This window comes from Rhea pennata, chromosome 12, assembly GCF_028389875.1.
Source record: "Rhea pennata isolate bPtePen1 chromosome 12, bPtePen1.pri, whole genome shotgun sequence".
In the NCBI taxonomy this organism is placed as follows: Eukaryota; Metazoa; Chordata; class Aves; order Rheiformes; family Rheidae; genus Rhea; species Rhea pennata.
The window spans coordinates 8,994,522-9,014,859 of NC_084674.1; the positions used below are offsets into that span (position 1 = coordinate 8,994,522).

Consider the following 20,338-nt stretch of genomic DNA (forward strand, 5'->3'; position numbering starts at 1 on the left):
CGTAGGAGTGAGTGATCAAGGTACGTTCGGTGGAAGAGGCGCTGCCTCACTGCATCACAGGAGACAAAGCAGCCCCGCTTCGAGGAAGAGGGATGCTTCTTCCGAGCAGTCCTTCCTCTTCAGCCAACACAGCTCACTGAATTAGAGCTGTCTGTGCACATTTATAACTGTGTACAATTTACATAGTCCTTTCTGAGAGCTGCCTCCCAGCTTTATTTAAGAGGCCTTACAGCTAATTTGAGCTCCAATCTTGTGGGTAGTCAAGAATGAGGAGCCGAAGGTGTTGGCGTTTCTTGTGAACCCCAACCCACGCTGGTGTCAGCTGCAGTTGTGGGTGCGCAAGGAAAGCAGGCTTGGGCTGGGGAGGGGGCGAGCTGAGATGGGGCTCCGCGGGCCACCGTCTGGGTCCTCGAGACGGCGAGGGGTCTCTGCAGGACTGAGCCGCGCGGGGGGCCAGGAGGTGCCGGGAGGCGCGAGGAGGCGGCGTGGGAAGGGAAGGAGCAGCGCGGCGCAGCCCTCGTTGCACAGATGTGCCGGGCTGAGCCCGCAGCTGCCCCCGGCTTGGCTCCCTCCCGCCCGCCTCCCTGCGCATCCTTCGCCCAAAAGAAGCTCGCGCGGGGTGCGCGCCTGGGCGAGCGAACGGCCCCGTGCGCGGACAATGAGGAGTTGTCTGGTTTCCAGCAGCGCCTTCAACCCCTCTTTTCCTTTCCTCGCTGAAATCCAGCCCCACACAATTGCTGCCTTTGCCAGCGCGAGCCAGTGGTGCGTGCGAGATTAGCCGCATAGGTCACTTCGTCCCTCTTGATCTGCAGTTCTTTCCTTTCCCAGTCGCCTTTAAACCTCACCCTGGATTTATGATATCAGCGTTCAAAAATGCTTACCAAGACTTGGGAATGTATTTTCTCTGGTATGAAACCCCAGGAATGATACCAGGAGAGCTGTTCCCTCCCACGCTCACTAAATAGGTGCAGGTCGCAGAGATACCCAGGCAGCTTGTAGCTAAATTTTTGGAATTTGCAGGCTGTAAAAGAGGAGTCAATTAAAGGTTAGTGAGTCCCACTTTGAATCTTTCAATTTAATCTAATAACAAGTATAATTAAAGTATTCCATAACGTATATTGCTGTATTACGTCTTATTAATTGACTTTACATCCAATTATACTGTCACTGTATTGCACTGACTATCAAGGCCCTGCACCCTGTATGCAGAAAAAAGAAAGCACACCATGTGGATATTATATTTTAAAGGAGTCTTTATATAGCAATCCAAATTTTAGTATGTCAACTCCATTTCTTTTTTGAAAAACGGAGATAAGCAGAGAATATTTTATAGGTTTAAAAAAAAGTATTTGAGAACAAGCATCCATACAGAATTATGTGTGTGAGTGTGTACCTTTATATATTTTTAAGCAGAAGCTCTTTTATTCAGGAAAACTGAGGGCTGCAAAATTCTGCAAAGCAGCAGGATTTGCAAGATTTTTTTTGTTTTTATTTGGCAGTTCCCAAACAAGTGCTGTGCATTTTGCTGAGCTTTATCTACTGAGAAGGAAGAGAGGGCCCCAGCACCCGGGGCCAAAACCTGAATGTGCACTCAGGCCCCATTAAGACCTTGGTCCTCCAAATGCTGAGACCTGCCTGTACCGTTGTTTTTGCCAACAGCCTTGTTGGTGATGACTGGCAAGGAGAGTGCCCCTGAGGGATTTACAGCTGAAGGAGACACCGTGTCTGGGTGGTGCCCGCATCCCAAGCCAGGGCCCAGCACCGCAGCACGGCTGCCCTTCTGCGGTGCAGCAGGCTGGCCTTCCTCGACACGCCCCTGAGGAATGCCCAGGTGGCTTCACAAGTCACGAGCCTAGAGCCAAAGTTTTTAAATAGGTTTAAGTTAAAGTGCACTTGCAGCCCTGCAGCCGCATGCGACACGCAACAGTGTGCAGACACAGCGCTGCATCTACGTGCGCAATCTCTGCAATGCCGAAGAAGATCCCTTGCTGAGAAATATGCAGAAGCTGAAGCCCACTCAGGTCTTCCATCTCAGGGGTGCTGTGTAGCCAAGACAAGCTTTACCTGCCACCCAAAAGGCCGTATCATCTGTAGAGCTCCAAGGCCAGCTCCTAGGGTTGCTGCTGTCCTGCCTCCAAGGCAGTGGTGGCCCCTGCTGAAGGTCAGAGCCTAGAAGGGTCCTGCCCATGCCCACCTTGGCAGAGACATGGTGTCCCCTAGTTTGAGGATGCCATGACTGACAGTGCAGTTAGAAATCCTGTTGGGATCAGTGTCGGCAGATTTCCTCTCTGTATCGCTGTGAGCTTAACTGACTGCCTTATTTCCCCAAGCTTCCTGCAGTAAGTAGCAGTCTCTTCCACGGCAGCATGGAAACCTCAGGGAGTCATTGGCATGTCCTGCCTGGGCATCATTCCTGCCCTCACCCCTACAAGGTCTGTGAGTACGTGGCTCTTGGCTACATGCAGGTTTCGGTGTCCGGCTAGTGGGGTTGGCCACGTGGTACAGCTTAGGAACGCTGACGCCTGCTGTATCCCCAGCAGCATCTAAGTGTCAACTGATTTTACGCAGCACTAAAAGCAGAGAGTTTCTGAAGTTAGTGTTCTTGGGCATGTTTATTTGCAGTAGACCTTGGCCACACCAGCATGAGGTGCCTATCCTGCCTGTTCCTCTCCCAAAAGGAGCAAAATGATCCTGGGCTAAAGCAATGCTAGAGGGAATGTGCAGCAAGGCGTGTGCGGCAGGAGTCGTGTCTGTCCTGCTGGCAGCAGGAGCTGTACCTGACCTCAGCGGCACAGACAGAAAATTTACCCCTGAGGAGGCCGACGCACCCGGACACCCGGGAGCCCCACAGTTTCCTCCCATTAACGCCCATGGCAGGGCCGTGCTGGAGCTCTTTAGAGCCAGCAAAAAGCCAATTAAGGGTGAAACGCCAGCCTCAGCTCACCCTGTTGCTGAGCTCCCCAAGCAGCGGGTGAGCTCAGGTACCATATGTACTGCAGAAAGCGTGCTGCACTCACATGTGGCAGGGTCTGAATTCTAGCTCTCGTTCTGAATTTGCCTCCTTGTTTTGTCCAAGGCAGAGCTTTTAAGCCATCCGAAGTATTTTTGTGGTTTATTTTTGGGAGAGAGAGAAAAAAATAATAATGTAATTCAGTGATGCCATTTGCATCCTAGACAGATGATGAATAGCTCTGGCTAGCAGCTTAACACTATTATGTAGCGCTGGGACTGTGACGTTATTAAATAATAATACAGATATTATTTTAATATCAAGCCCCTTTGGCTTTGGCTTTGTGACTTCCCCCCATAGCCACATTTTTAATGTGAATGAAATTTCGTAATTAAGGAATAAAATCTAGAGAAAAAAATCAACCAGAAAGCAGAGAACTGGGGTGGACATTGAGGAATACACTACATATATGTGCCATGAAATTGCTGTTATGGTATGAAAAATCTTTGGCCAAAGGGGAAGTCTGCCGACTTGGAAAAAAGCAGTACAGCCATTTATTTCAATAATATTTCAGTGTGGTTGTGACCTGTGAGGCTCCAAACACTTCATGAGGCTTTAATAGAGTAAAGCAATGAAAAAAAGACCGTGGGGTTTCAAGGCATTTTAATTAATTGTTAGCACTTTACTAGATCTCTGTAATTTAATGTGGAGTTCAATATAGGATTTTAATTTAGAAAATGAAAGGCATATTGCCTCTCATGAAGAACATTTGCCCCAACATAGGCAGAGCCCTGCCGAACCACTACTGACTTACTCGTGTGAGCAAGGGGCGAGGGTAGACTCCGTAGTTTGGTAAAGAGTTCATGTATCCAAAATACTTACGATTTGCGCATTCTGTTTCTGAACATACCAGGCTGGAGATCCTGTGGAGAAGTTAAATTAGCACAATGCAATCTGTTACTAAAAGTTAGGTTTATTTTCTGAAAGAAAAGATACTTTTAAAAGTCTATGAGTTTTAGGGGGAAATATCTTTCTAATAACAAAAAAAAAAGGCTGCCTGTGGACTTCTCAGTGCTTTGCTGTTGTGTTCAATAGGGCTGTACTGAAAAATGTGCTTTTAGATGCAGACTTTTGTATCTCTAAGAATTCAGTAGAACAGAAAAGCTACCTGCCGATCGGTTCGTGTTATTATCTGGGCGCAGCAGCGAAGCAGAAAGAGAACTGTTTATTTACTCTTTGCAGATAATGTTCTGTTATTTTATAGTCTTTGGCAATAGCAAGAGAGTGTCTGATATATACAATATTGGTGTGTATCCAATTGTTTGTGAACATCCGAAGTTTTGAAACATGGTTGTGAGAGAGGAATATAAGCTTAAGCTTGAAAGGCTAAAAAGCAGAAAGCCCCACACGTAAATGCTATTATGCACTTAATGAGGCAGGGTTTTAAAAAAAAAAAAAAAAAAAAAAAAAACAGCCACACAAGTTGGTTTTATCAAAGAAAATGTATAAATAACAACCAGTGATTCAAACTGCTTCACAAAGGGAAAAGCAGGGAAGGGAAGCTAGCACTTCACTTGTGGCATTCAGATAATAGTATTTACTACACTAATCTTTTTGGCTTAGCAATTGACAATCAATATATTATTATCAACAAGCGTTAACACAAACAAAAAGCTTCCATTTCTTTTTTAACGGTGTCCCTTAAGTCCCTTAAATTTAATTAAAACCAGACAGCTCTCCCATAGTACAAATTAGAGTTAAAATCATACTAAATATTTGTTCTCGGGGAAAACAAAAGTGTCGGTTTTTGCTACCAGGTTTGGCTGCCTTTTTTTTTTTTTTTTTTTTTTTTTTTACACACAGAGGAAAAAAAAAATACCAGCTACTCAAAGTTAAAATAAAGTCTCTCTCCCTCCCTCCCTGTCTCCCAAGACTACTGTCTATAACATGTTGTTCCTTATAGAAAGTGGGATATGGTGGCATTTGCTTGATTAACTTGCTCGACAAAAGTGACAGCTGCTGTGGGTGCATGTAGCTAAGCTGCACAGCGCAGTTCCGCCTTTGTACATCTGTCAGCAAAAAAGGAGGAATAAAGAGTGAAAAGAGACAAATTGGTCCCAAAAGGCAATCCATTCAACTCAGGAGGTTTGCTCTATTCAAGCACTCACTGGGAATCTCAAGTGCTAGGTAGCTTATTCAATTTCATTCATTCTTTAGAATGAGCCCACAAGTGTTTAATTTCTTATTCTGTTGAATAAAAAGGGGGAGCTTTTTTTTTTTTATTGGAAGCATTAATTGTAAGACTAGCTGATCAATGCCTGTGATATTAACTCATTGCTTATTTTCTGTTTAGCTCTGTGCTCTTAGATCCACGGCCGCTAAACTTTGTTTCTGTAACACGGGAATGGCTCACCAATTTCTTTGCCACTGGAAAATCCAGGCACTCTCAGATGCTTAATCCGTAGTCCCCTGAGACTTGGCCCCTGCCAGACTTACTTAGAAGAATGGGTCAAATCGTTAGCAGGTGTAATTCAAGGTAGTCGCCAGGTTATTATGTATGCTACCCATTGCCAGTGATAGGACACCACCGACTCAGACTCTCTGCCCCGTGGAGCTGAATAGCAGACACTTGCTGCAGATTTGGCCCTCGGTGCTGAAGCAGGGCTCATAGCTCAAAACATTGATGTGTCTTTTGATGACTGTTCCCCAGGGCAGCCTCAGAGGTCCCTTCTGACAGCAGAGGTGAAAGGAAGGCCCATAAGCACGGCACTATCAAGTACTGTGCAGAGCAGAATGCAGTTTTCGTTGAGGAGTGGGAAGAAAAGTTTATGAACAAGTGGGATGGGGATTGCTGTGTGGGCAGGTCTCAGTTTTTGATCCAGAAAACATATGTTTGCAGGGGAGAAATGTTCTTCTTTCTTCTTCATCTTGTGGCAGAAGGTCCTCTGTTCCCATTTCATAACTGACATGGGCGACTAGAGCTGCACATGCACGTCCAGGGGACCGCAGTGCTTTTCACCCACCTCATCCTCATCCACCCAGGACCATGGCCACATATCTTAGCTCAAAAGTTGCTGATGCAGTTGTCCCTCCTTTTCCCTCTTTGCGTTACTGACTGCAGTTCAGCCTTCGGTGAGCCTAGGCGGACGCATGCTTCACCTTCCACAGAAATCAAAACTGATGTTTCCAAAACATTGCCTAATAAATAGCAAGGGCTTAGCTGTCACAGACCAGCTAAAATCTAGTTAGCGTAGGACTGGAAATAGGGCAGCAAAAGGTACATTTCTTCTATCCACCACGCTCATCTGTTTAGAACGTCTGGATAGAGCCAGCTTTTGGAGGACACTCTCAAACGCCCATCCTGTACACTGCTGTGTTCAGTATCTCAGCTCTGCTGTTCAGGCTTGCCAGGAACATCTTCTTTGTTTAAAGAAAAGGGCAGAAAACTGTCTTTGCCATGAGTCTGTACGCTTACTGTCTTTACCAAGTTTTTATAATTGCCAACGACTGCATAGGGTCACCAGCAAAATGTCACTGGGGGAAGGCGAAGAGGAGATCCGCGGTACTCACAGAACTCCAGAGGCACAAGAGTGGTCTCGTCTTTACTGACTCCAAGCAGTCTGGCCTTTGGCATTCTGGCCTAGGGATGGCTTTGTCTGCACAGACACCATATGCCTTAAGCTACTTCGCTACGCTTGTTGGTCCGTTGGGAGGGCAGCATTTGCTAGAGCAGATCCTGCTCAAGGAGCATTCAGACCAAGCGAGCTACAAGTGCATGTGCAGAGCTCACCCCTGTAAAGCATAGGCTGAAGCTGCTGTGGCTGCATCCATGCCTTCTCCTCAGAAAAGAAATCGGCCAAGGGAGCTGGTTGCCATGAATGCATATGACAACACCAAATACAGACTCAGAGCTCAGAGCCTCGTGTGATCAGGAGGGACATGACTCTGGCAGCTGTCGTTTACTGTTGGCAGTTGCAGATCAACACAGCTCCACTGTGCTTTCCATCAGATGAGCTTCTGGCCCATTGGATGAGGCCACAAACCCCAAAGAGTCAGTAATTTCCCCCCCCTCCCAGCCCTGATCAGGTCACTTTGAGGGAGAGCTGTTGCCTGAGAGCAGACCCCATTTTCGCGTTAGACATGAGCCTCGGAGTCTGCCCGTTCCTCTCTCTCCTCCCTTGCTTGTGCTCCCTTGGCTTTGTGCTGCCGGGCCGGGGTGCTGCAGAAGCAGCCGCCCAGCGTGGTGGCTGCTACCTCTGGAACACCTTGAATTCAAGGGTTCATTTCAAAGCTGCCTTTCAGCGTTTCAAAACAAGGCCGGGTCCCAGACAAAGAGAAGCAGGCAGCCGGTGTTTGGCGTTTTCTTGTGCGGTGAGTGTCACAGTTTTAAATAGATTTGCACTGCTTGGATTGGTTCTGGTTGGAAAGCAAGTACTGAAATGAGAGGTCAGAGGGGAGAGTTACTATGGTAATTGAGTAGTATCACCAATAGTTTTGCTCTTATGAGCATTAAAGCACGTAATAATAGACAAACAACAGTGGTTAAAGCAAGCAGGTAGGATTACTATGTTCTTTTGTCAGAAGTATATAATGTCTTGTAGTCAGTTTTAAAGACTTCTCAACCCCCAAATCCACCCAGCAGTCACCTGCTAAGTAATTTTGTATGCCTAATCTCTAGCCCTTAACTACAAGCTTTCTGCTAATTTGAGGCAAATGGGTATTTTTGACACTAAATAGGGCAGTAAAGAATCCCTGACCTAGAAAAACTCCATTCCAAGGCACTGAGAGCAGAAAAATATTCTTTCAGCAGCCTTGTGAGACCTTTGGAATGACATAAAATAGCTTTGACTAAACTGTGTTGCAGCTTTCGATTAATGGTTTGCAGAAACTTGCTGAACATCCCTACTACAACTTCCCCCATAAAACTTGTCACTTCAGATTGCCATCAGCCACCACAACAATAATCATTTCATGCCTATTGCTAATTGCAAGCACAGCTGAGGCTCAGCAGGGTGCTCTTGCACAGTCCCAGGCCTTTATACCAGCCTCAATCTGTTGTATGGCACTTGTTCACACACAAAAAAACTACCAGTAAAGGCAGAAAGAGGCAGAGTCACAGGTTTCTTGTAATCCCTCTGCTACCCTGCTGACAACCCAGCCCTATAAGCATTCCTGGGTTTGTCCCACTCTTTACAAAAGCTGAAGTGACCTTAAGCTACTAGTATGTAAGCTTTTGAATGAAGAATACAGCTCCTTCAGGTGCCTTAAGAAGCAGTGTTGCATCTGGCTTATGAGATTCTGTTTGCAGCACCCCTGGGGTGAGCTGTGGCTTCCTGTAACATGTAAAATATGAGTGTGAACTCAAGGTTCATGGCAAGGAACAGGAGGTCATGCTTCCATTCAGCTCACACTAAAGAAGATGGGGGTTTGCAGATGTTCCTGTGTATGTGTAATGACACTACCTCCCGGAGAGCACAGGAACCCAGCATAGGTTTTTGATAAAATGTGCCACACTCAGTGTGTTACTTGCAGATTTATTCATATCAATTTTTGCAATTTATATATTCAGAGATAAACTTGCTATTTCAGCAACTTATTGATCGTGCATTTAAAGTCAAAAAGGGGGAAAGAAAAACAAGCAAGCAAGCTTATTGCTCAAGCTGGTTGGGGTGTTACATAGGCAGCCGTCAAAGCCTGCCCCTTGGCACGCTGCAGCTCCTCAAATGCCTGCTCAGGAGAGTCCCAGCTGGCCTACCTCATTTGCCCAGGCTAGCACCTAGCAATGAGGGCCATCATAAAAGAGAGAAGGAGAACAGGAAAACTAACCTAAAAGCGGAATTATGAATATCTCTGAAAGAGGAATTCATGGCCTCACAGATAGGATATTTAGTTGTTGTTACTGAGTTCCTTCCTGCTATCATCCTAAGAAATGCATTTGTTTGCATTTACTCTGCCCTTCTTGCACAGAAATCGGCAGGGGCTGTGGTGCGACTCTGCAAAAGCCTTATTCACGTCCCCTCGGACATCTCAGTTAAACGTGCTGTATCCCCTAGGCCGACCAAGCAAGGAAAGGCTGCGCCCTCCATGTCTGTCCCCCACCTGGCACCCCCTGATGTTGAGAACACATTATCTACTGGGTGATTTACGGGGATGCCAAGTAGCATCAGTAATGTATGTGCACAGCAGCGAGTTACATGTTGAATTGTGGCCCATTGGCTCTAGGAGCACTAGTGAAGACCTAATTATTTTTCACAAGAGCTTTGAGAAAAGCTCGTACTTGTATTAGTTACCTTGGCTGTGCCCATGGCACAGCTTAGCTGGTCCTCAGACCCCATAAATGTGCCTGAAACATGGTGCACCCACATGGTAAGGCCACAAGCGTGCACGGAAGTCAGTGCTTGGGCTCTGCCTTCTGCACTTGGCACTTTGGGACAAGCCCCTGCTGGAGTTGGTGCCTCAGGGAGGAGTGTTTCCCCAGCACACAGCCACTGCCCTTCAGCGAGGCGGCTGATGTCCTGGAAGGACCACATTGCGCTCTTTTGCCTGAAATGATCACATTTCTGTTCAGGAGCATTTGGTTTTGTTGTTGTTATTGTTTTTTTAATAATATAATCATATGCAAATGTTATCATCCGTGGTGGGTTAGTCATGAAATCAGAGGGCTTGTGCATCTTATAGCACATCAACACTGGTGATAGCTACAGGGAACATTTAATTTATGGGCTAACTTATCTTTTATGAATATGCAGGGCTTATATTCAGCAGTTGGTGTGGGCTCTATGAAATGATGTGACGGTTTTGTGTATCAAGATCAATGAATTATACTGTGTCTTTTTTCTCATAAACAGAACATCTTTGGAGTAACTTAGCTTTAAGAAATACAGTTCTCTTTGTACAGTCCAAAAGTACTTCTGGCTGAGCCCTTGTTAGCCAGTAATCAAGAGGAAGAGGGTAAGATTCAGTTCAGAAAAGTTCTCTCCAAAATTCTACATGTTTGAGTGTCTACCAGAAACATAACAGGCTTCATTAGAAAAGAATGCTTGATTTAGCTTACTCTGAAGGATTTGCAGGGGCAAAACCATGTGCCCTTCTTAAAAGGCAACTGAAAGTTGGTGGGCTGATTGTAACTGCAGGACATGCTGCTGTGATGGTGTGTTGTGCATGAGTCACTCCAGTCCATGCTTTCTGCTGGCCCTGTCGAAGTGTGAGCAGGCCATAGCACGATAGCGCAGCTTTGAGCAGCTCCTGGGACACCAGCAGATGTTGTCACCTTGCTAAGTTTGTGCAGTTGTCCCACAGAGGGTCTCGTTTCTCTGTATTTCTAGAGCAGCATAGGTGTGCATGGCACTGGCCAAACAGAAATGGCAGAAGGGAGTTCTCATCTCATTTAGAGTGACATAAGCACCTGGCAGATGAAGTTATGGAAGATCAGACACAGCGGTGGGAAGGGAGAGCATGTGCCTATGTACATATGTTTGGCTTGCTTAGTTCCTCTATGGCATTCAATTTAAAGGATGTGGTGGAAGGAGGGGATGGGTTAGTGGTCTGAGCATCCATGTGCCAGGTGTAGAAGTTGTCGCACAGCCTTAGGTCACAGCTAATGTCACCTGACAGTATGAGTCATTTGAGCATGCTAATTGCAAATATGTAGTATTGTAAACATTAATGATTGACGCCTCCTTTTCCTCTCGTGGGTACTTAACATTATGAGGAAAGCTGGGCAGACCCTCCACTGACAGAGCACTTTGTAAGACCCCACTGGCCATGTTGGTGGGGCAGCCTGAGAGGTTGTCCCAATGCTTACAGGCACCCAGGGTGCTCTCTGGGTGATATCCAGGGATGCTCTGACCTCTCAGGCTAGTCTGAGGGATTGGGAGGCATAAAAAGCTGGCTTCAGAGCAGCTCCTGGATTTTAGTGCTGCCAGAGGACCTGACCCACCCTACCATCATGTCTACTTTTTTGATCAGACCTGTATTAGCTAGTCCCCGATGAGGGCACTTCATTCCACTAACGAGCCCCGAGCTGATGTCAGGACTTTGAGTAGTAGATAACAGTATCAGTGCTTAATTTCTCTTAAAAAGAAAGCTCATTCTTTCCCATCCAAATTAGTTTCATTTCAGCTGTCAGCTCTTAACTCTTGCCAGGTCTTTGCTGTGAAGATGAAGGACTAGCAGAAATCGGCCACAAGTTGCACAAGACGTAAGCAGCAAGCAAGAGATTATCTATGCTTTCTCTTTGGTGATTCTTTCATCCCTTTATTTCCTCCATTTTCTTAGGAGGTGAAGTAGAAATGTAAGTACAGAAACATCTTGGGCAGGTCTTTTTTCTTGACACAGAAATTAGCCTGCAGAGACTGTCCCGGTGTTCTGCTCTCATCCTTCAGCGACTGGTGGAGGAGAGGAGTTGCCTTTCTCCCTCTTCCCAGGCTGTGCTTTGCTGGACCTGAGCACTGAAATCAATGAACAAAAGCAAAAGCACTCCCCATCTGGTCCCACAGAAAGCTCTACAGATCTTCCAAGGGCAAGGTATATTGAGCTTTATGTGGCAGATAACACAACAATTACTGGACGAGCACAATACGCGTAGGGTTACAGGGCAAAGTATGTTAATCTGTAAGGAACCGCCAAAGCAAAGCTGCATGCTTCCCCATGCAGCATTACTGTCTGGTCTTCATGGTGGGGTGCCCCTACTTGGTGCCGTGCATTACAGCTTGATTAAGTGTGTTGAGGGCACATTTTTTTTGTTATGTTGTGCTTGCTTCCTAGTTTGGGCTCATCTGTTTGATTTGGTCAGCCTTTTGCCAGCTCGTGTGCTTGGCTTGTGGGTGCTTCAGGCCATCGTTGCCTGCAGTCCCTGATGCTCAGTTAAGCCTCTACCCAGTGACAGCTAGTAGTTTTGGAGCCACACTTCCAGCAGTGACATGTGCAACCTCATCACAGGCAGAAGCAAGCATCTCTGCCAGTGTTGAAGAGTTGTGTGGGGGGGGAGGGTTGGGGGGGGGAATAAAAAGCCACAGTCTTGGATTTGGGGAATACAGAGGATTTGGTTAGCTTCATTCTTCACGGCAGCACTGGCAGCCGCAGCAGCTAGAAGAGGGATGTTTCTGAGTCAGTGACCCACACCCAGAAGAAAAGAGGGCAGGAGAAAATAATGCTTGAGCCAGATTAGTGCAAGGTTTTAGTTCAGTTGGAAAGGAGCTGCCTTTCAGACTAACCTCGACCAGAGATAAGATTTTCTTGGAGGAAGTTTATATATTGGTCTGCTACTCCCCCCCACCTTTTTTTAAAAACTGGCTCTAGTTTAATTTCAGCTGGTCTGTGTTACAGGTTTTGTGGGGAGGGCTACGGGGGGGGGGGGGTGCATGTGCTGACTGTGCGTCGGGAGGCGCGATGGTTTTGTGTGGACAGACCACTTCGTAATTAACAACGGTGCTGAGTGCACTGGGGACATTTTGTGATTCCCCTCGCCATAGTCCCTGCTTCTCCGTCTCTTTAGGGACCACTGCCCACATGGGTGGCATCAGATGTGCAACGCCAGCCCTGTGCGAGCAGGGCGCTGAACCCCAGCCCACCAGCGACTTCCTGCACTGCAGGGCTGGCAGTCTGCTGCCACACAGCTGCAAGCCTTTTTCACAGACGAGCAGCAAACTTTCAGCCCTGGAGGGGCCCTGTGAGTTCAGCAGCTTGAAACAAGCTCATTTGTTTGATGCTTTTCCATCTCTCCTAACTGTGAGGTTAAGCCAAGCATTTCAAGTGCAGCGCAGGCAGGGGTCTGTAGGTGCTTACACCAGTGCATCCTCACCTGCAGCTAAGCCTTGCACTGCACTAGCCTCCCCTCCGCTCGCCTTCGGGGACCCAGAGTCGCCCTTTGGCTGGTTGTGTTTGAATTTCATGATGGTAAGTAGCTTGAGTGTGGGGCTCACACACTTACTGGCAGGACAGTGCTCTTGCTGTGGAAATGAGCTGGAAAAAAAAAAGAAGAAGGAAAAAGTATTGGGCCAAACTCGCACCGGTGCTGGCAAGTTGAGTCAATGGTAAAGCAGGATTACAAAAGCCTTGCAGCATTGCTAGTGGCCTTTAGCATGGGAAGCAAGCCCTCTTCCTGGGGAGGCAGACGCTAGGACTGTGCTAAAGGGCTCTCGAGTCCTTCGTATTTAATCAGCTCCCCTCCTCTACCCCTCAAAATAAGATTGTTGTCATAATTATTACAATTTAAAGGCTCATGCATGGAAATTCTGCAAAAAAGACCCCCCGTAAGTCTGTCATATCCCATTAACAGGCTGGCTAGTGGAAAAGGTTGGTCCTGCCTGTATGCCTGTGTGCAGCCTGTGTTTGTTCCTGGCACAGCGCGCTCATGTAACGTGCTTGCTGGAGAAGTCTTGTCTCTCTTGCAGCAATGGTACACCAGCTCGATGAATGTTGTCTGCACCTGGCTGACAGACCGCATGGACCTGCAGCTCCACATTTACCAACTGAAAACTCTCATTAGGATAGTAAAGGTAATCGTCTCCTGTGATTTCGCTAACATCTTGCTGCTGAAAGGAGCTTGTGTGTGTATGCATGTGTGCGGCATGTTCTCTCAGACAAACTGCAGCCTGCAAATAAATGAAATCGTTCATTAAAACAGTTTAAAGTGAAGATATTTGTGTGTATGGTATATACAGAAGAATAGACACGAACTTGAAATGTGCAAAGATACAAAATATATGTGTGCAAATAAGAATAAAGTAACTATTTACATGACAAAAGGAAAAAAAAATCTCTATTGCTGTTCAAACCTACCTGCATAATAAGCATGCCAAAATTAGCCTTTTTATGGGGAAAAAAAAAGCATGTTGATCACACCATCAAACTCCAGCGTTAAAACGGGTTAAATCAAATAAAAAGTTTTTAACACTGTTTTACTAGAAATATTTAAGCCCGGCTATGGCTTGTGATTATCGTCAGAATGCAAATGAGGATTGTTCTCATAGTTAATTGAAGTTGTTTCTTTTACAATGGGTGTATATAATCATCTCTAAGAGATCACAAAGGTGAGATAACATACCCTGAAAGCAACATTTTTTTCCTTGATTGCACGTGTATCTGTATATATGTGTGTGTGTGTACGCGCCTTGGACTAATGATAATTATTTCAGTGTGAAATCACAGTGGTTTACATGAAATAATAAGATCACAGAAGGGGGTAAATACATTTTTGATCATTTTAGGATCTATTTAATGCTTTTTGGTCTAGTATTTTAAAATGTTTATGGTCTTGTGCACTGAACACATTGAATGCATGAATAAATTAAAAATGAAATGTATTAAATGTGCTTTTGATAACTGAAGACAACAGGCACAGACAAATTATTTCTACTTATGAGCTAGCCGAAGAAAGCTTTTTTTTCCTTGCACTTTATTTATACCAGTATTACTTTCAGAAGCAGCTACAACAACAAATCCAAGGACTTCCTAAAATCATAGTTTCCATACAGAGCACAGATCATAATTAAATGAACTACAGCAAAGCCAGAGTTTTATCTCACAGAGTCAAGAAGTTTTTAAACCTAAATTCAAATACAAATAACTTATCATAATAATAAGGGAAATATAGCCAACCACAGAAATACAACCCCAGTGTCAGAATTAGGTGGAAAAAAAAGAGATTTAAGAAACACATGCCGTGTGCTTACGTTTATACATGAACAATTTTCTCTGGTGTCCTGGACTTAGCTTCTTTAATCTCGATATTGTACGTAGGATTAGTTAATACATAGCATTCCTGGAATATGTAATCACATCTGCAGTTATAGGAGACAGATAATTCTGCTGCGTGAAGAAAAATAGCTGTTACTTTCCAGGCAGACGAATGCATCTAGAAGCAAGGAGAGTTAGTCCGAGCGGAGCTCTGCTCTGCTGCTTCGACTTTTGGGCCCCAGTCTAGCTTACTTAAAACTCCCTTGAGCAGACTTGCTGACTGCTCCCTTGAGTAGACATCGCTGACCGCTGCGCAGCCCTTGCACAAGCCGCACAGCCGCAGAGGCAGGGCTGGGGCAGAGAGCCCCAGCTTGGCCTCAGGGCAGCTTTGCATTTGACCTAAAGGGACTTCTGCCACCAAAACGCCACGGCTAGCAGGGACGCCCGTCGTGAGGCCTCCGCACTGCCCAGGGCAAGGCAAGTCGCCCTCGGGGCAGTTTGGCACGGGCTTGGATTTTCGTGGCAGTGCAGCACCTTCCATTAGTGGCCCCAACCCTCCAGGCCCGGGGGCCTGGGTTGAGTCCTGCAGTGAAGCAGGGGAGCCGGTGTCCACGCTGACTTCTGTGCTGTCTCCTCCTTCCTCCGTGCCTCTCCCCGTTTTAGAAAACGTACCGGGATTTCCGATTGCAAGGAGTGCTGGACTCCACCCTAAACAGCAAAACCTACGAGACCATTCGGAACCGGCTGACGGTAGAGGAAGCCACAGCGTCGGTCAGCGAAGGCGGGGGCCTCCAAGGCATCACGATGAAGGACAGCGATGAGGAAGACGAAGACGACGACTAGGAGAAGGTGGCCTGGAGGTCCAGCTGGGGCAGCCTGGCATCCGTGCATGTACCTCGTCTGTTACTCAGTTAGCCACATTAGGAATTTTTATGTCAGCTCTAAATGCCCATGAGAAGTTTACCAATACAAATGCCATTTTAGCTGTGTGGTAATAAGATTAGCACCTCTCTTTGATTCATTGGTTTCCTAATTTCATGTCTTTATGTTCATAAGCAATATGGAGCACCATTGTTTAATACTGTTAATGGAAAACTACATAGAAAACATGCTAGGTGTGTCCCTGTTATAATTAAAGTTTAAACAATGCTTCATTAATGTACTGTATATACATTGATGGTAAATTGTTGTGAAGATGAGTGAACCAAGTCCTTTCATTTCTTTGTTTCTCTTCTGTGGATGCCAACTGCTTAAAATTAATAAAAAAACAGCTTTGTTTTTAAAAGAAGAACCAGGCAATTACAAATGATTTTTTTGTTCTCTCTGTTCATTTAAAAACAGAAAACAAACAAACCCAGACAGCCGTTTGAATCATTCTGCATCCTTGTTAATAAACCAGGCTCTTCCCTTCAATATGCGGTTAACTCCATAGAGGCTACATCCCAAAGGATTAGTCATTCTAATTGCCACACCAGATTAATCCTATCATTATGGATATATCACGCCACATTACAAGTCTAAAGCAGTTGTTTTCTGTTGACGTTTGCTCCTCTAAATGTTACACTTTTGTTTAAATTTCAAATAACTGTGTATGTACAAAGACAACTTTAATTACAATCTTAGACTATACAAATGTGTTTATAATAATATATTGAAAATTTATTTCAGTAGATTGTAATCATAATTTACAATTCCTCTGTTTCACAATGGTTTTTATATATGTCATGTACATTGCATTTTGACCAGTAACTGCATGTCCATCAGTCCCGTCTCCAGAGCTTTTACTTTCTGTGTAAAATAGTGATCCATCTTGCTTTTTTTTGCCTTATACAAGCCGACAGTTGTAAAAGTGTGAGAACTGTGGCTTCTCAATAAATAACTATTCAGATGTCCTAAGAATAAATTATGGAGTCTTTTTATGTCTGCCTTAGAAAGAGAAATTAAAAGCTGAGATGGAAGAGCCCCCACCTCTCAGAATAAAGGCATTTTCTTTTGTCATGGGTGTTTTTACAGTTTATTAATTAAGAAGATGGTTTTCTGATTTCTTCCCAAAGGTCAGGGTGGGACCAGACTGTGTATTCCCCAGGTACGGGAGCATTCCTGGTGTCACCTCAGCAGTTCTTTCCACCATTTTCTGCACTACCGCCGATGATCTATCTCCAGATGTCAAACTTGTGATCTGCTCTTGGTGCAGTTGCAGACTGTCCCTGTTGTTGTATATTAATAGCCGTGCCCAACGCTTACTTTCCATCAAAGGCCTCAATTTGTATTTTAACTTTTCCCAACGAGGCCAATGGCAGCAACCTGCTGGGCATTTACAAATGTGTAGCACATGAGCAACCACCTGGCTGAAGTTAAAAATCAGGTTGGTTCAATGAAAAGCGTATTAGGCTGGACATTTTCTGAGGTTTTGGGGGCAATTTGCAATCACTCCATCCCACCAGCCAATTTTGACTGAAAATGACTCTTGCTAGCCAGGACTTTAGACTCATTGGGAGAGCAAAACAATCTGATGCCCTCACCCCCAAGCACATCCGTCTGCTGCCACCCCAGGGAACGAGGACACACATTCAGCCCCCTACGACTACAGGATAGGCAAATGCTTTAAAATGTCCTGCCTGGATTAACCTTCCTGTCATACATGAACCATTAAACCAAATCACTTTTCAGTGCCTGAGAGCTGTAAGACATGCTCCTGGGCATCTGGGAGGAGGGGGCACCCTCTGGGAAGAGTGTGCAGGGTGTGTATTAGGTCCCATGGGTCCATGAGACTGGGATAGCTATGGAGCCTGGAGCAGATGCACCTGCAATGCTGAATTTTCAGGCGATTTCCTTCTGTAGTGGAGGATTCGATTGACTCTGGCTATGGAAGAGCTCTGCAACAACCCTTAGGCTGCCGTAATCTACACATTCAATACCAATCCCTTCAAGACCTGTGTATAGCATACCCTCGGGGACATCAGCTGGGTCTTTGTTTTAGGTGTGGCTGGTGTGCATGCACATTTAACACCCTTTATGTTTTGTTAAGCCTGTTGATGCACTAGCGTAGGGAAAACCTGGCAAGCCATGAACCTTTAACTCAGCAGGCAAGAGTATGTGGGACTTCTTGGGTTTACTTACTCTGTGATGCTGGTAGAGGGAAGCATTGCCAGGAAAAGCCATCTATGGGGACTTTGGCAGGAATGTGGCCTTCTAACCACTGACACAGGGAAGCTTCCTCCCACTATCAAAAAAATAAATCCACCATCCAGCTATATGCACGTACTTGGTCCACAAAGGAACTAAGGTAGTAGTTGAGTGTTTAAGTCAAACTGAGTCTTCCAAAGGGTAGCTCAGGAGCCTCTGCAAGTCACCCTCCAAAGGCCATCTGAAGCCCTCACGGGACGTGCCTGACAAAACAAGCCTCACAAGACAAAAAGCAATAAACAAAAAGCAAGCACCACTTGGTTCCATCTTTTTTGGTGGTTTTGTATCCACTCGAGACCCTGAATGTGACATTGCCTGCTCCTAACCACCATCCAGCGTATCAGGCTCCTGCACTGCTGCATATATGTGCTCACACCCTCTCTTTCTTCTCCTTTCCCTGCCCCAGATGTTTATATGAAAGGTAAGAGAAGGCACTAGGAAAGCCTTCCCTAGAGTGGTCGCCAAGGTGGTGGTGAAGAGCACCTGGAGGAGACCCTGTTTTGCATCTCTGCTCCCCATCAGGCAGAGTGGAGCTAGAGAACAGCTTGATTCTGCTTTGCAACAGGCTCCAGTCTTTTTTTTTTTTTTTTTTTTTTTTTTAAACATGAAATATTTATTGGGTAAAAACACAGCCCACTTCCACCTGCCACCTTTCAAAATAGTGAGCCCTGCTCAGTTTTTTGAATGAAAGAGTGTGGGCGCAGCCTTCAGGAGATGATCCCTGGCAGTGCATCACTAACACACCCAAGTGCCTCCCCGAAACGGCGGGTGACAGATGCCCTCGTCTGTGTTTCTCTGTCATCAGCAACGACCCTATAGCCTGTGGCAACTTTCCACATGTCCTCAAACCCCAACAAAGCACCTCAGAGACTCCATAGCAATCCTGAGGAGATGTCAGGCTTGGCCACATGCTCAAAACAAGGTGTATAAAGCATTAGCCAGCTTATTTCTTTTAAGGAGTTTGGACCCAAGTGAAGAGCTTGGCAGTACACTTGAGCATGAGTGGGGAGAAGAGCTCGTGTACAGGCAATGCTACAAAGCAGCATTTAACCTCCCAGTCCAGAGCCTGCAGCCTGTGGTCAAGTAGAGGAGAGTGCAGCAGCCCAGTCCTCACTACTGTTAACCCTGGGTGCTGGCAGTCTAATCCCAAACTACACAGGAATTGCACCACAGTACCAAGAGCAGGAAGCAAAAAGTGCTAGCTTGGGTTAATCTCCCTGAAAGGTCAAATCCAGAATGGCTTGGTTTTGTATGAACCACACAAGTCCAGGTTTAAAACTCTCCTGGTCACAGCCTACGCTTTGGATAGGACTCAAACTCTCGCAGACTGATGCTGTGTCCCAGGCAGTATCTACCTCAGTGAGGGCTTGCTCTCTAATGGGAGCATGCTGGCAAACCCAGCCAAGGAGAAATGCAAAGGTCTTCTGCTGGTCTAGCAAAAATCAACTGCTCAAATGGAATAAGCTCCAGCAGTCAAAGGACTTTCTGCCAGTACAACAGCACCTAGATTAAGAGTCTGCCAGTACAGTTATGTCAATCAGTTTTGGAGAAAGAGAAAATTTCATTCTTCTGCCAGCAAAATTTTGAATGATAGATCAGGCCAAAACTTCTCTCATATTTACAGGGACGTCCAGCGAAAATATTCTTTTTTTGACAGACTTACTTAAAGCATGTGGCATGGAGACTGAAAATGCTATCAACTATTTGAATGACAAGTGTCAGCAGCTGTTCATCCATTTTTTTTGTATTTCAGCCACTAACAGATTCTTTCCTCTCTGCTGTAATGCATGTCTCCTGGCCCATAGGCATCTTAGAAATTGCTTTTCTGCCTCTCTAGTGACCAAAACGTCAAAAATATTAGAAAACAATTGGTGCTCAGAAGCATAAACAGGCATGTAGCAAAGCAAAGATGATTTTGTCAATGTTCAAGCTGCATTCTTTGAAAAAAAAGTCACAGCAAACCTAAGGCAAAAAATTACTTCACCAAGCTTTAAAAGATAAAGCAAAAAAAACTGTGAATAGATCAGCACAGTTTAAACAATGAGCTACAAAGGAAAAACTCAGGTAATGGCCAACCAAAATGCAGCTGTGGGAACCATATTTCTAATTCATCTCCCACGCTTCATCCACCAAGCTCAAGACTCTGCTCTACCAACTCTGTCACCAATTTTTGTCCAAACAGTTATTCAGTGGCATTACATCTCACCAGACCCATTGCTGCGCCAAGCTGAGTCCTGCTAGACAAGCTCCCTCAAATCATTCACAAAAATCAGCTTTCTTTGTCTCAAGTCTAGCAATGCTTGCAGAAACTAGTTGGTATCTGGCTGCATATAAAATAAGTTACAATTTTTGCAGTTGCCAGCAACTCTGAACTTGTTTGACTAAAAAGCCTGTATGACACCTCTATCCGGTGAGTTGTATTCAACAGTATTTCCTTTATTCAAGTCTGTTTAGGCTCTTGAGCTAAACATGAAGTGATATTTTTCCCCAGCCTTTCTAAAAGATGCATATTCCATTTCAAGT

At 45.4% G+C, this 20,338-nt stretch overlaps 1 protein-coding gene across 8 annotated transcripts in view; it reads left to right on the forward strand.

Moving 5' to 3' along the window:
• CADPS (calcium dependent secretion activator) overlaps positions 1-15,921 on the forward strand; it is a 239,860-nt gene extending 223,939 nt beyond the window's left edge. For all 8 annotated transcript variants that reach the window (XM_062585365.1, XM_062585363.1, XM_062585362.1 and 5 more), the window contains 2 exons: positions 13,345-13,449; positions 15,293-15,921. In XM_062585365.1, coding sequence (XP_062441349.1) covers positions 13,345-13,449; positions 15,293-15,472 — 285 coding nt within the window. In that variant the 3' untranslated portion in view covers positions 15,473-15,921. The remainder of the gene's footprint in view (positions 1-13,344; positions 13,450-15,292) is intronic.
• Positions 15,922-20,338: the final 4,417 nt, after the last annotated feature.